The 16,405-nt window shown below is 43.5% G+C and overlaps 1 protein-coding gene across 1 annotated transcript in view; it reads right to left on the bottom strand.

Moving 5' to 3' along the window:
* THSD4 (thrombospondin, type I, domain containing 4) overlaps positions 1-16,405 on the bottom strand; it is a 723,953-nt gene that overhangs the window by 563,451 nt on the left and 144,097 nt on the right. Inside the window, exon 6 of the mRNA XM_011978583.1 lies at positions 6,554-6,656. Within this exon, the coding sequence (XP_011833973.1) occupies positions 6,554-6,656 (103 nt within the window). The remainder of the gene's footprint in view (positions 1-6,553; positions 6,657-16,405) is intronic.

Genomic DNA, 16,405 nt, shown 5'->3' with positions numbered 1-16,405 from the left:
AAAAAAAAAAAAAAATAAGTGGGAGCTAAATGAGGAGAACACATGGACACAGAGAGGGGAACAACACACACTGGAGCCTATCAGAGGACAGAGACTGGGAGGAGGGAGAAGATCAGGAAAAGTAACTAACGGATACTAGGCTCAATAACTGGGTGATGAAATAATCTGTACGACAAACCCCCAGGACACATTTGCCTATGTAATAAACCTGCACATCCTGCACGTGTACCCCTGAACTTAAAATAAAAGTTAGAAAACAAACAAACAAAGAACTTAAGCCTGGGTCACTTGTTCCCTTTCCCTGCCTCAGTGAAAGCATGAGTTGAGATACAGCTTCTACCAGCCTGGGTCCCCAGGTAAGCAAAATACACCCATTCTTACACATGGAAGGTGAACAGGAGGCAAGCTTTTGTCACGTTAAGTCATTTGGATTTGGGGGTTATTTGTTACTGTAGCATAAGCCAGCCACTGCTGACAGATACAATCACTCTGTTCATGTCACCAGTTGGCGACCTTCACTTTCTGACTCAGCCTCCCCTCTGGCTTTTCAATTGCCACTCTCTTTAGTTCAGCTCTCGGGGACACACAGTGCACTCAAGCTACCCAAACATAAAGCTGCCCCCAAACAGTTTTAAGGATTAACACTGATACCTGATGCCCTGCAGCCTATAGCAACCCAGCAAACTCCAATTTCATGGTGTCCAGCCCCATTACCCTTGGCATGAAAACAGGTAGAATTTTCTCCAAGCTCAGCACCTAAACAAGTGGCTTCCTATGAAACTGCCCATGCTAGGTGGAATGGATATATATATTTGCTGTCCAAGACAGAGAGTGAAAGGGGACTGGGACAACAGGCATAAATTATCACTGTCCTGGGTGAACTGGGATGCACAGGCACCCTAATTCCACTTTTGCCATCTTTACAGTAATAGGTCCTGGGTTATGAGAAAAATTCCTGGAGGCATTATCTAAGGATAGGTCACCAAATCCAGGAAATGCAATTAAAGGCTTAAGAAGAACATCTGGTAAAATTAATGTGTTTATCAGAGAGTATACTCTGCTTTTACTATTCTATGTGGCATTGCACTGAATGAGTGCAGCTGTTTCCCTAAGTAGGCACATGTGAATAGCAGTAGACATCCAAACAAAATCAAGAGCCCGATGCAAAATCCAGCCGTAAAGCATGAACACCCTGCAGAAACATTAGCAGTGTCTTCCTCCCGCCGGTCAGCCTGGGAGCCATTTAAGAGGAAGAAGGATAAAATCAAGAAAACAATCTTAGCAGCAAAAAGAATTATTTAAACAAAGCCAAAGTAAACTCAACTTCAGCGACCATAGGCTTCCTCTCTCCTTCTAGGCATGTGAAAAATATCAATGTCAGTGACTATTTTAAAAGACTACATTATTTTCTGGTAACACTTTGTAAGGAATAGCTGATTAATCCACACTAGGATGGTAATTAGTTGATTCAGTGTCTCAGTGGCTTCCAGTAAAGAAGTATGCACTGACTTTGGTAGAAGAATGTTTTCCTGTCTGTCTCAATTCCCACTTCCCTATCTCCCCTTCATGTGATGTGGGTCCTCCACCACAGGGTTGGTCACATGACCTGTGCTAACCCAAGAACCCCATCCCCCAAACTAGGTTCCAGGGATGGGAACAGGATCTAAACAAGACCATGGTACAGTTTGTCTAGGATTAGAACAGTCACTAGGTATATTAGTTTCCTAGGACTGATGTAACATATCACACAAACTGGTTGGCATCCTGTTGAACACAAACAAGAGAAATGTATTCTCTCACAGTTCTGGAGGCTAGAAATCCAAAACCAACGTGTTGTTAGGGTCACTTTCCCTCTAAAGTCTCTGGAGGAAGGATCCTTCCACGCATCTTCCTGGTTTCTGGAAGGTGCCAGCAATCCTTGGTGTTCCTTAGCTCATAGCTGCATCACTCCCATGTCTGCCTCCGCCTTCACATGGGCTGTCTTCCCCGTCTGCGTCTTCCCATGGTGTTCTCTGTGTGGGTCCCCAGTCACAATGGATTAAGGCCTATTCTACTCCACTGTGACCTCTTCTAAACTTACATCTTAATTAGATCTGCAAAGACCCTCTTTCCAAAAGAAGGTTACATCACAGGTACCAGGGCGACCCTTTCTTTTTTTTAGACGGAGGTTTGCTCTTGTTGCCCAGGCTGGAGCGCAATGGCACAATCTCGGCTCACTGCAACCTCTGGCTCCCGGTTTCAAGTGATTCTCCTGCCTCAGCCTCCTGAGTAGCTGGGATTACAGGCATGTGCCACCACACCCGGGTAATTTTTTGTATTTTTAGTAGAGATGGGGTTTCACCATGTTGTTCAGGCTGGTCACGAACTCCCAACCTCAGGTGATCAACCCGCCTCGGCCTCCCAAAGTGCTGGGATTACAGGCATGAGCCACCGCACCTGGCCTAGGGGTACCTTTAATAAATCTTTTTGGGGGGTACAATTCAGCCCACAAGACCAGGTGAGAAAGTCCCTCCCACTATGATTGCAAGCTCAAACCCATGGTAAGCCTGCTTGCCTGCCCGAGACGAAGTAAACAGAACCTAGAGATGGAGAAAGATGAGAAAGGCAGGGTCCTAATGTTACTGATTCCATGGAATGCAGCCACATCTGAATCCCAGGACACCTCTTGCATTTCCCAGTAACATGACCAACAAAATACCTTTCTGATCAAAATATATTTAGTTTGGGTTTCTGTCACTTACAACCAAGAGTTCCAATTAATATATCCACCAATGAATAATGCTCTGTAATGTGAATTCAAGTAGTTTCCCATAATCTGGGTGGAAGAGAGAGAGGATGGAAATATTTGTGAAAAAGATTGGTTATGTGCTGATAACTAACGGAATTAAGTGGGTACGTAGGAGCTTATCACACTATTATACTATTCTCCCTACTTTACCTATATTTGAAATTTTTCAAAAAATCAGTTAAATCAAATGTTCAATAAACAAGTTCTTTTAGGTCTCATACTTAAAGTCTAGCACAAATCAGAGGGGAAAAAAATAACAGAAAAAAAAAATAACAAAAAAAAATAACATACACGAGCCAGACAATAGCAGGCATCCACATGTAATACATGAAAACATTAGCAAAGTTTTCTTTGTGGTCTGCATAGGGCTATCAATATAAGACTTGCATCTCACCAGACCTCAAGGTCTTAGACAACAACAGCTGGCTGATGGCCACCTCAGACCATGCAGAAAAGGTCTGGCACGGCAGCTGCTCCTAGGGAAATAACTACTCAGTGTAGTGTGGAATTCATCTTTCCCCCCAGGTAATCACAATAAAGCAGCTATTATCCACAGCCAGCCATAAAGCAAGGGTGCAGCTCAGACAAAAGACAGGGTCACTTCTTATCTAAATGTTCACTGAAAAGCATTGTTGTTCTAACACAAGAATGTATTTCATGATTTATCAAATACCCATGATTCCGTCCTTCGATGTAGGCTAGAGTCATCCCCTCTTGGGTTACAGGTTCTCTACCCTAGCTACCCATAAGAATCACCTGGGATCTTTAAAAAATCCTGATGTCCAGGCTGCACCCCAGACCAATTAAATCACAATCTCTGGGGAGGGGTCTAGGCATCAGTGTTTCTAGGAGGCTCCTCAGTGATTCTAATGAGCAACGAGAGCCGAGAACCACTGCGCTGGATAGACCTACATCTGTGAGGCAGTTGAGGCAGCTGCTCACTTTGGATACATGCCTCACTTCTCTAAGGCATCTGCTACTATCGGTCGGAGCAAATTCACTTCTGGATCTACTCTAGTGAGTAGATCTCAATCAATCCAGAACCTTGTTCCTCCCTCTTTGTATTAGTTTCCTAGAGCTGTATGACAAAATACCATAAACTTGATGACTGCAAACAAGAGAAATTTATTCTCACAGTTCTAGAGGCTGAGAGTCGAAAATCACGGTGTTGGCAGGGCCATGCCCACTTTGAAGGCTCTAGGCAAGGATGCTTCCTTGTCTCTTCCTAGCTCTTGCTGGCTGCCAGCAATCCTTGGTGTTACCTTGTAGAAGCATCACTCCAATCCCTATCTTCATCATCACTTGGCATCCTCCCTGTATGTCTGTGTCCTTTCTCCTCCTGTTCTTTTTTTTTGTTTTTTGTTTTTTGTTTTTGTTTTTGTTTTGTTTTTGAGACAGAGTTGCACTCTTGTTGCCCAGGCTGCAGTGCAATGGCACGATCTCAGCTCACCGCAACCTCCGCTTCCCAGGTTCAAGTGATTCTCCTGCCTCAGCCTCCTGAGTAGCTGGGATTACAGGCACGCGCCACCACACCCAGCTAATTTTGTATTTTTTAGTAGAGACAGGGATTCTCCATGTTGGCCAGTCTGGTCTGGAACTCCCGACCTCAGGTGATCCACCCGCCTTGGCCTCCCAACTTTCTCCTCTTCTTATCAGAACACCAGTCTTTCTAGATTAAGAGCCCACCGTACTCCAATATGAACTCAACATAACTGATTACATCTGCACTGACTCTGTTTCCAAATAAGGTCACATTCTAAGGTTCCAGGAAGAATACTAATTTGGGTGGTGAGCAGGGGCAGTATTTAACCCAGTGCATTCTTCGTCACCCATATTGAGTTTTACACTTTGTCTTCACCAGAATGCATGTAAGACATAACTAATTGGGAGTACAATGCTTTTAATAAATTTTATTTTGAAATCATTTTAGATTTATAGGAAAGTTACAAAGATAGTACAAAAGTTCCTGTATACCCTTTACCCAGCTTCGCCTAATGTTAACATGTTACAAAACCATTTATAGGCTGGGTACGGTGGCTCACGTCTGTAATCCCAGTACTTTGGGAGGCTGAGGTGGGTGGATCACTTGAGGTCAGGAGTTCGAGGCCAGCCTGGCCAACATGGCAAGACCCCATCTCTACTAAAAATACAAAAATTAGCCAGGCGTAGTGGTGCACACCTGTAATCCTAGCTACTCAGGTGGCTAAGGCAGGAGAATCACTTGAACCCAGGAGGCGGAGGTTGCAGTGAACTGAGATCGTGTCACCTCACTCCAGCCTGGGCAACAGTACAAGACTCCATCTCAAAAACAAAACAAAAACAAAAAACAAACCATTCATAAAAACTAAGACATAAACTCTGGTACAATGCTATTAACTAAACTATACACTTTATGCCTATTTCACCAGGTTTTCCAACAATGCTCTTTTTCTGTTTCAGGATTCAAATTAGGATACCACCTTAAATTTAACATAATGCTCTTAAAAATGAAAAAGGTCAGAACCAAGCTCTATTTACAGAATCAAATCAAAACTTCACTTTGGCATCCTTCTTTTGCTCACGCTTCACCCTGTTCCCCACCCCATGTATTTGCATTCAGCTAGTTCTATGTTTCCTCTGTATATCCTTCCTGCTTGAATTTGGTAGTCTCAATTTTTTAGTCAAGTTAGTTCTTAACAATTTCGAGGTCATGGGACTACTCTGAGAATCTAACAGAAGCTATGGAGTCGCTGAGAACACTGCACAATTTAGCATCCAATTTCAGAGCAGTCAGATACTAATCCACTTCCCTCCTCCCCAAGTATAGAACCACCTTGCAGAGTTTGGCTTCCCCAGGCATTGATTCTGCAATGAAATCATCACAACTCACTATCAATCTCTCTTCCAAGGCAATTTCTCCAGATCCTGGACATAGTGCAGTGCTCCATACTCTGGGTCTTGGCCAACCTTAGCTGTCCCAGCCACTGCCTCAGGCTGAGGCTGAGAAGGGCTGGCTGTGCAGAGCTCTCCCACTGGGCCCTGAAGGCAGCTGGACTCCCTCTCCAGCCAACTTGGCTGTAAGCATAGAACCCCCACAAGTTCTGCTTGACCCAACACCTCTTCTGAGCCCACTTTCTTCACGAGTGGGAAGAAATATCTCAGAATGTTAACACTTCTCAGGCCACAAGCCATATTATCATCTGAATTTCAACAAAGAAAAGTGGCTCCAGCATGCAGAGTGGGATCAACTTGCTCTACCAACTTTGGATCTTCTGTCATTTGGAAATGATGGGGATCTTGGACTCACAGGCAATGCCTGCCTACTATTATCTTTGGAATCAGTATGTGAGGCCCCCTAAAGATGAGAAACATACAAATGTACAACCCCACATGTTCTCTTAAGCTCCCATACCAGCCCTCGTAGCAGTAACCAAGGAAAGGGAAACTCCATCTGCACTCACGGCTCACAACCTTATGTTTGAACCTCTTCTCCAACTGATTCCTTGAACCCTGTTCTGTCCCCCTCACCCTGCCATCCTTGGATGTTGCTCGTTTCCATCAACGCCTCGTCCATCTGACTCATGCTGAAGATGGTCCAGGTGTCACCTGAGCTTTGCTACCTTTGGTAAAGACCTGTGCAGGCTTCTCTTTGCCCTGGAGTCACACTTTGTCCCCTATTGACACCCCAGCCAGGATCACACCAATACCTCCAACATCAATCAGAAGTCAGCAAGAATGGAAAATAGACTAAGTAACTTCTATGGACAGGGCTGGGTCTATTCTTACCTTCTGCAAATGGTTCCCATTCATAAAACCGGCCCATGAATGGCTTGTTATTGTAGGATGCACACTGTACCTCCCGGATACTTCTACTGCTTTCTGGACATACCTAATAAAGGAGATATTAAATATGCAATTAGTGTCCATACTGTTCATAGCTCCAGGATACATCTCCAAACTCTGGATACCTTTCCAACTTTATTTTTTTTTAATTTTTATTGTTATTTATTTTGGGGGGGTGCTCTTGTCACCCAGGCTGGAGTGCAGTGGCCCAATCTCGACTCACTGCAAACTCCACCTCCCAGGTTCAAGTGATTCTCCTGCCTCAGCCTCCCAAGTAGCTGGGATTACAGGCACCCACCACCATACCTGGCTAATATTTGTATTTTTTGTAGAGATGGACTTTCACCATGTTGGTCAGGCTGGTCTTGAACTCCTGACCTCAGGTGATCCACCCACCTCGGCGTCCCAAAGTGCTGGGATTACAGGCATAAGCCATTGCGCCTGGCCCCTTTCCAACTTTAAATACCAGCCCTCTTCTACCTAAACTACTGAGTTTCTGATCATTTGCTCATAACCTGCATGAAAAAGTTTAAATGCAGATCCCCAGGCTTCATGTATGCCAACTCAATCGTTATAGGGGCAAGAAATTTTTAACAAGCTCCCCAGATTATTTTTTTGCACACTGTAATTTGAAAACCACTGATCTAAACCTTCTACTCCTGACAAGTCAGTCTACTCCATTCTCTCAAAGAGATCATCCGCTTCTGTTTGACTTTGTTCATGCCATTCCCCTTGCATGGAATAGTAGTCACAGCAGACACGTTCGGAGCCCTTACCTTTGCCAGGCACTACTTTAAACATGTTCCACATATGAACTCATTTAATCTTCACAACAACCAATGAGGTAAACACTGTAGTTTTACAGATTTTTCACGAGAGCAAACTGAGGCATGGAGGAGTCACACAGCCAGTGAGGTGTGGGGCCTGGATTTAAACGGAAGCAGCCTGGCTCCCACCAGGCTGTCTCTCATGGTCCTCCCCATTTTCTCTAAATTCTAGCTTAGATTCTGTCCCACCTAAAGCAGGAATTTCCGACCTTCTGCGTGCAAAACAATCACCCAGAGATCCTTTTGGAAATGTAAACTTCTGGATCCCTCCATGAAGGATTATTATTCAGTAAATCTGGGATGAAATCCAGAGATCTGTATTTTATCAAGTTTATCCAGGTGATTCTGATGCACTAGACTACTCAAGGAAAACACACTGCTCCCTCTGGCTTTTTTCTTCCTCATTTATAAATGGTAAATATGAGCAAAGTGTGGTATAGAGTAAATAAGTATGAGACAGAAAATAGTAAGATCAGAATCTCTAATTCATATTATGGATAAAGTATGATCTAGCTTTGTTGAACCTGAACTATAAGAGTGTGTGTGTGTGTGTGTGTGTGTGGTGTGTGTGTGTGTGTGAATAATCAGAAGGAAAAGAAGCCTGGCCCCTGAAACATCAAACAGTACTGTGTAGAAGTCGTCTCTGGAATAAACTGCTAATAGGATAGTTCAAAGTCTTCAAGGATTTGTAGAGAAATCTACTGTATGTATCAGAAATATTAGGTCTCCTGGAAGATGAGGGACCAGAGGAAGGACTGAAAATAGGTGTGAGGGTAAACATCTCCTGCTTGATTAAGGACAGTCGCAGCTGGGGAGGCTGCTGGTACAAATGTGCAGCTGTGGTCTGAGCCGAACCATATGGAGCAAGAAGCCCTCTAAAGCAGAACATGATGGAAACTGGTAGGAAAAAACAGGCAGGGTGAACAAGCAGGTGGGCTGAGCTCTGACGATCAGTGAGAGGCAGACAGGCCACGGAAGCCTGTCTCCTAGGGCTCTGGAAGCCAACCTGCTGGCAACCCTGAAGCTGCGCCCATGTAAGCTTCCAGCAACACCAGCTGTCTCCATGAAGGGTTTTGAGTTAACTAAGATGCTTTTCACAGCCCTTTGGCCTGAGCCAAAGTTCGAGTAGGATGTGAACAGCTGGGTGACTTGGAGAGGCCACCATCCCTGTAGCAGTCCCCAAGTACGGCTTCGAGAAAGAAAACTTAAGGAGTTTGTTAAAAATGCAGATTCTCAAGCCTCACTCTGGCAGGAGAGTGGGGAAAAGAGCCCAGGAATATATGCTTGAAGTGCTCCTTGGGTGATTCTGGTGCAGCCTGTGCATCCTAACCTGTGCAGCAGCGATGAAGAGCCACGCCCAAGCCCCATCTCACTCCACTCCAAATTACTTAACACAGAATTAGAGTGCTAGAGCAAAAGAAAAAATCAAATCCAACCCCTTTCATTTACAGATGAGGGAACTGAGACCTGGAGATGTGGCAAGCCTTGCCAAGGGCTCCACAGTGACGCAGAAGCAGAGCCCAGAGCGCTGATGGCCCACTCTGTCCATAATCAGAGCTAGAGATCAGCTGCTGGGCTGCAGGTCTTCATAACAGAAACAGACCAACACAAGCGGCTGAAGGTCCTGTTCCTCAAATAACTACACCTAAGTAAAGCCAAGGTGCTCTACAACGAGGCTCCAGCTAGAAGCCACACTTCATTAACCTAGTGGTAGTTACTAGAACTGGAAGCTGTAGACTACAAAGACTTACACAGTCTGCTTAACCTCTCTCTCTCAATGAGTAAAATGGCTAATAGGCTAGACTACAAACCAATGCACATTTAGAATTATCTAGAATTGCTCAGTACTTGATAACATAAATGCCTATTTCATGACTGAGAAAGGAGTCCACAATCCATTAAGTTATAAGTGTTAAAAAGATTATGTGTGTGGAGTGTGTGTGTACATACACAGAGAGAGGTTAAAAGTGTTATCTCTGGAAGGTGACGTTATAGATGTTGTTAATCTATAATTAATTGTTAGTCTATTTGTGTTATTTATTTTTTTCTGCAATGAACATGTAATATTTATGTAATAAAAGTGACAATTGGCCAGGCAGGCGCAGTGGCTCACGGCTGTAATCCCCTAGCACTTTGGGAGGCCGAGGCAGGCGGATCACTTGAGGTCTGGAGTTTGAGATCAGCCTGCCAACATAGTGTAACCCTGTCTCTACTAAAAATACAAAAAATTAGCTGGGTGTGGTGGCATGCACCTGTGATTCCAGCTACTCGGGAGGCTGAGGCAGGAGAATCACTTAAACCTGTGAGGAAGAGGTTGCAATGAGCTGAGATCGTGCCTCTGCACTCTAGCCTGGGCAACAAAGCAAGACTCTATCTCAAAAAAAAAAAAAAAAAAAAAAAAAGTGACAATGTATCAGAATTGAGCCCTTCCAAATACACTAGCCCTTAGCTAGCTTTGCATGTCCTTGCAGTTTAAGGTATGGCTTAATACTCCACTAATGCCCAGTTCTCTCACATCCATACACATCTGCCAACCCAACTTACTGTGGATCATTCAGGATACCCTGTCCCTTGGTCACCATTAAGTCATTCACATCTAAGCATAGCCCAGTTCCTATCTAAGGCAGAAGAGCTTAACGTGGCATCAGAGCCACAATGATCAGCAGATCCACCTGCAGTTGCCAGGAGTTAGCTGAGCCCAGCAGGAGGTAACAAGGTGTCCTGGTGGACGGGCATGGCCCTGTGTGTGACTCCAGCAAGGACTCACATGACGCCAGGCAAACTGCAAGCCTGGAGGGCAGAGGGATGTGGCCAGAGAAATGCAAGGCTTCTTGGGCCCGGACGTGGAAGCGTGTTATTGAGGCAGCATTATGGTATAGGCAAGGAAGGCAGAAGCCTGGACTGATGATGATAATGATGATGATACCTAACTTTTATTGAGCATTTATTAAATGTTAGACATTCCACTATGTGACTTACATATATTCAGCTCATTTAATCCTCACAATAACTATTATACCCATTTTACAGACGAGGAACCCAAGGCAACAAAAAGTTAAATGAGCTGCATAAGGTCACAGGGCTTGTAAGTGGTGAAATCAAGATTTGAACCCTGACACTTTGCATCTGGAATCCATCATAGTAACCACTATGCCACGGTGCCCTCCTTGACTGTGTAGACAATAAAGTTAATTTGTGATGGGTCCTCGGACAAGAGAGCCATAACTGTGTCTTGTCTATTGTCAGGATAGGGCTAGAGGCAAAAGCTGGAATCAGTCCCCAAGGCCTGGAGAAGTGGCTGGCCTCTGCTACAAGGAGCACGGAGCTGTGGAGTGAGGAGGAAAACCAAGCAGGCCTGGGAAATCCTGTTTCATGTCTCTTTTATAGATTACATCTGTTTGTACTTGTCATACTATTATCGGGATGTGATCTCCTCTCATTTTAACAGACTCTCTGAAGTTAAAACTTCCAGGTTACAGATCCTTTTACCCCTTCTTAGGTTTTAAATTGTTAGGTTTTAAATTGGTTGTTTCCTGATGTCATGGACTGAGTCACCTTCACCTTATCAGTAATCGTCTGTACATTATTACACTGTGAGCTGGCCCTGGGGACAGGTTTCTTGCAGATAGCTAGCAGATCCTTTCCATGGGCAGAGATTCTCGCAATCTTCAGGCCAGAAAACTGAGACAGGGGAAAAGCCATGGAGATAGAGATCAGGCTCATTCAGGATGAGACTAACAAAGTCTGGCTATTTAGAGCCAAGTAATGCCCCTGGGAGATAACCTCCCTTCAAATGACTCCCACCCAAAAGAGGGAGGGATGTTTCCACTGGACTTTTAATGGAAGAGAAATAAAGATGTACTTTAATATGATTAGCTGACTCCTTATAAAGCAGTATGAGCCCTATCCAAAGTTCCATCTAGACAATTGCCTGGGGTTGCTATGAGTCACAAATAGTATTATGGAAACTCCAGCTACATTTCTAGTGACCCTGGTTAATCTGAAATGACAACTGCCTGTACCCAACTTCACTGCTCGAGAGGCCACCATCTGTGATCACAAACTTACCTTTTGGTAATTAATTACTGTCATCTCCCCAGGAGATGAACAGCATCATCTCCAATGTAGCGGTGCCAAGGAACACGACCTTGAAGTCTGCCTGCGTCAGATATGCAATTTTTTTATCCTTTTCATTGCTATGAATTCAATCAAAAGACCAGCTACCATAGCAACATGTGATGTATTTAACGTCACCACAGTCATGAAACCTTTAAAAAAAAATAAATCTAGAAAATGTCCCTGCACTGTCATGAGAAAGTGGCTGTGTGACCTTGGGAAAAACATTTAGCTTCTCAAAGTCTAAACTACCACAATTGAATAACAAGCCCTGTATCACCTTCCAGGCCCCAATCCCCAGGGGGTTTTATGGGGATTTTTAAGTGGTAATACATTAATGTTTCCAGCTCTCTGTAATGCTCAATAAATGTTTGCTGAAGTGGAGACACCAAATGTCCACTGTGGAGAATCCAGTAGTTTCAGAAGCCGTACGTGCCTGAAAAGTATGTGTTCTGAGCAAACATGCCCTTCCTTCCTTTCTCATCTACAGCTGGAAAATGGGCTTGTTTTCTAGCTATAGAGAAATAGCTCCGGTTATCTTGCACATTTTTCAAATATATTTAATATCTCCTTTCTCAAATTACACAGAACAAACTCAACCTCACAAAAACCTTTGCCACCTTCCACCACAGACATTTTCCAGTCAGGGAATTAACTGGTTTGTCCAAAGAGTTGAGTAAAGGCTTTGGATGTTTTTTGTTTGTTTTGTTTTGCTTTAATCTGAGATTTTCTTAATTCTCAAACGCTTTTTTTTTTTCCATCCAAGGGAAGTTCATAACGTTCTCCTGTTCTCCTAGGGAGAGGTGTTTCCCTCTCATTCAATACCTACATCAAAGCCCCAAAGGATGTTAATGTGACACTAAGCCCAGCCATTCACCCAGGCCAATCTTAGATTTTTAAATATCCGAGATCCCTTCAAATCTAGGCCTATCTCAAGAGTGCTTACTTATGACTGCCTATTTATATTATTTACATATCTCTATGTCTGTAAGAAGACCTAAAAAAGAATTCCGTTTTCCCTAACTAATCAGGAAGCACATGGCAAAATGTAAACTTGTTAAAAAAGTTAGTCTGGTGCGGTGTGGCCCATGCCTGTGATCTTTTGGAGGCTAAATTGGGAGCACTTTTGGAGGCTAAATTGGGAGCATGCTTGAGTGCAGAAGTTCAAGACCACCATGGGCAACATAGCAAGACCCCATCTCTACACAAAATAAAAATAAGCTGAGCATAGTAGTGCATGCCTGTAGGCTGAGGCAGAAGGATTGTTTGAATCCAGGAGTTTGAGGCTGTAGTGAGCTATGATCATGCCACCGCACTCCAACCTGGACAACACAGTGAGACCCTGTCTCAAGCAAAACCAAAACCAAAAACCAAACCACCTTACTCTCCTAGGGAGCATACATTTCCTAGTGGCTATTTCCGGTATCACACTAATAAGACTGGCTTCCGTCCCCTCTGCTATCTGCTGAGGCAGGGTGTAAAATTCCATTCAAAGGCAAATATTCATTGCAGCGCTCCATGTGTCAGGTGTTGACAGTAATGAGGATACAAAGAAGAATCTGCCATAATAGCCTCCCTCAGGGACTTACAGGCCCACTCGAGAAAAATGCATAAACAAAAATGTATAATCAAAAATGTATAATGCATGGAAAGGAATGTAGTGAATTGTTTGGACACAATATTTCTAATCTTGCAAAGGAAGGAGTTAACTGATTTTTCCTAATGTTGAAAAATCAAGAAAATAAAAATTGTTAATATACTACATACAGCCAAAAACATAAGTTAAAATAAAAAATGTGGCTAGTGTAGATCAGCAGGAGTGGAAGGAAAGGGGGTCATTTCTTCATCTTCCAGAATAAGGAGTTGATGCAGAAAATTTAAGTTGATATATCGAGAAGCAGGGGTATTAATATGCCATTTCGAGTTATAGAGAGAATGAACATAAGAACAAGAAGTTAAAAATCACTGGCTGTGATTACATCTTGAGAGAGAGACTAGGATATACACGTCTTTGCTGTTCTGATATTTCTTACTCTTGTTTGTACAACTTTTTATAATCATGAAAAATGACAACTGTTAACAATTCTTATGTATATATATTTGTGTGTGTGTGTATATTCATATACACACACAGGTTTATGTATACATATGTGTGTGTGGTGTGTGTATACACATGTATACATGTTTAAATATACATATGTGTGTGATTCATATAAGAGTGTGTATGTGTGTATAAATATATATATATGAAAAATTAAGAGAATTTTCTATGGAAATTCCAAATGGTCTGAGAAGACAGAAAGAAAAATGCTGCAAAAAGCACTGATTCTTGCACATATTTCCTAGATGAGGAGGCTAGTGATAAGCTCATGATAAGGGAAACTAGCGTTGAAACCCCCAGTCTGTCCATCCAGTAACTGGCCTCATGGTTCCTGGCAAGCTTTACACCTTACAGAACTGTACTCGATTCTTACTTGGCTCATTTACTAAGTTTTTGCTTAAAATTGCAGTCAGAAAGTTGTTAGCTACTCTTTCATTCAATATCAGACTAGAGATGGAGTAGAATTAGAATCTGCCTGCAGAGCACACCCAGCTAGATTTGAGATTTGGCCAACATCTTCCCCTTATCTGCACTTACTTTGGGGCAGAAACAACTACATATGGATAAATCCATGGTCAAAAGCCAGTCCTACCCCAGGGAAATTCACTGGAGAGTCATTGATACCAGAACTCTCGTTTGCTATAAGTTGCTTTTAGCCCCAGGAGTTTCTCCCTCATAATGTTAAGTGCACTCTGTCTAAACTCAGGATCACACCTCCTTTGGCAGCAAAGCCCCTTAAAAACTCATAATTTTGTCCCTGCCTTGCACTACAGCCTCCCTCCTCCAGAAGAGGTCAGAGTATCAATCAGTCTCCTCTCCAGGGAGAAAATGTTGCATTCAGAGTGCCTAGGAGAAAGTGTCAAATTCGGAGTACCTAAGAGAAAGTGGGAAGAGAGACACCTAAGCCTCCAGGACAAAGGCAAAAAGGATTTTTGTTGTTGTTGTTTTAGAGACAAGGTATTGCTCTGCCCCCTAGGCTGGAGTACAGCGGTGTGATCCTAGTTCAATGCATCCTCCAACTCCTGGGCTCAAACAATCCTCCTGCCTCAAGCCTCCTGAGTAACTGGGACCACAGGTACACACCATCAACCTCAGCTATTCTTTAAATTTTTTGTAGAGATAAGGTCTCACTATGTTCCCCAGGCTGATCTTGAACTCCTGGCCTCTGGCCTCAAGCAATCCTCCCACCACGGCCTCTCACAGTGCTGGGATTACAGGCATGAGCCAATTAAGCCCAACTGAACCTGGCCAGAAAAGGGCTGTTTTTTTTTTTTAACTGCATCCCCTCAGGCACCAGAGGAATTGAGGTTTGATTTCTCCTTCCTCTGTTGCAATCCCTATAAAAACTCTAGCTACCAAGTCTTGGAATTCAATGACCTTCCATGAAGAAGGAACTTAACTGTTCACTCTGTTCCTTGAGTTCCTATTACTTTTAGCCCTCATTGAGAAAGTGCAGGGTTGCGGATTAATCATGGCTTCTGCCCTGTGTTGCCCCTTCACTGCTGAAGACAAACTTGCAGGTGAAGTCTTCACTCACTAGAAACACATCTGATTCCACCAAGAGGTCCTTGAGTGCCTCCTTCTTGCTTCTCAGAACTTACTGGACTGCAAAGGGCCTCCAGGACCCCTGTCACTTGCTCTTCCTAAAGCATCCTCCCTCGCCTGGATAATCCGCACTCAAACTCCACCCAAGCCAAGTTAATTTCCACTGTGTGGGGATTTGAAAGGACCTATGTGGCATGTGCAATGGCACATATGATCTACACTGTTAATGCCTTTTTATGAGTCTATCCCTCTTACTGGACTCGAGCTGCATAAGGCAAGAGTCTGCTCCCATCTCAGTGTCTCCAACCATAGCCTAACACCTCACCCCACGCAATCAACGTCAATGTTATGCTTATGGACTCCAAGCAAAAGCCTTCTCTTGGGAGTACTTAAAAGACTTTGCGCCACTGCACTCCAACCTGTGCAACAGAGCAAGACTCTGTCTCAAAACACAAAACACAAAAAACAAAACAAACAAACACACACACACACACAAAACAAGGCCGGGTGCAGTGGTTCATGCCTGTTATCATAGTACTTTGGGAGGCCGAGGTGGGCAGATCACCTGAGGTCAGGAGCTGGAGACCAGCCTGGCCAAGATGGTGAAACCCTGTCTCTACTAAAAATACAAAAATTAGCTGGGTATGGCGGCATGCACCTGTAATTCCAGCTACTTGGGAGGGTGAGGTGGAAGAATGGCTTGAACCCAGGAAGCAGAGGTTGTAATGAGCTGAGACTGCACTACTGCACTCCAGCCTGGGCGACAGAGTGAGACTCTATCTCAAAAAAAAAAAAAAAAAAAAAGACTTTGGACCAGATTGAGTCTTGGCGTCCACCACAGTCCACCACATACAGTCTGCTGAAGGAGTGTTGCACTAGCTGATGTTTGAGATTGGTGCTGGAAAAGACCATAGATTCTCCATCTGTACTAGGATGTGTCACCTGAACTTCCTCATACACATTTTAGGCAAAAAAAAATAATAATAATATTTCCTTATCTTTAAAGTCTACATTCAGAAATCTTGTATGAATTGAACAATCTCAGAGACATGCTGGAATGCCTAAAATTCCTAGATCACACCATAAGATAGGTCTTAATATTAAACGTGCACATCGGAAGATGTAAATAATTCACTATCATGAAGTTGGTTATCTATAATTTCACTCTTATCACTTTAAAGTCACCATGACCCAAGGCTGATAATA

The sequence above is a fragment of the Mandrillus leucophaeus genome, unplaced genomic scaffold (genome assembly GCF_000951045.1).
Source record: "Mandrillus leucophaeus isolate KB7577 unplaced genomic scaffold, Mleu.le_1.0 Scaffold197, whole genome shotgun sequence".
NCBI classification, from domain to species: domain Eukaryota; kingdom Metazoa; phylum Chordata; class Mammalia; order Primates; family Cercopithecidae; genus Mandrillus; species Mandrillus leucophaeus.
Note: the sequence above shows the minus strand (reverse complement) of the source record. Positions and strands in the feature narration are given on the sequence as shown.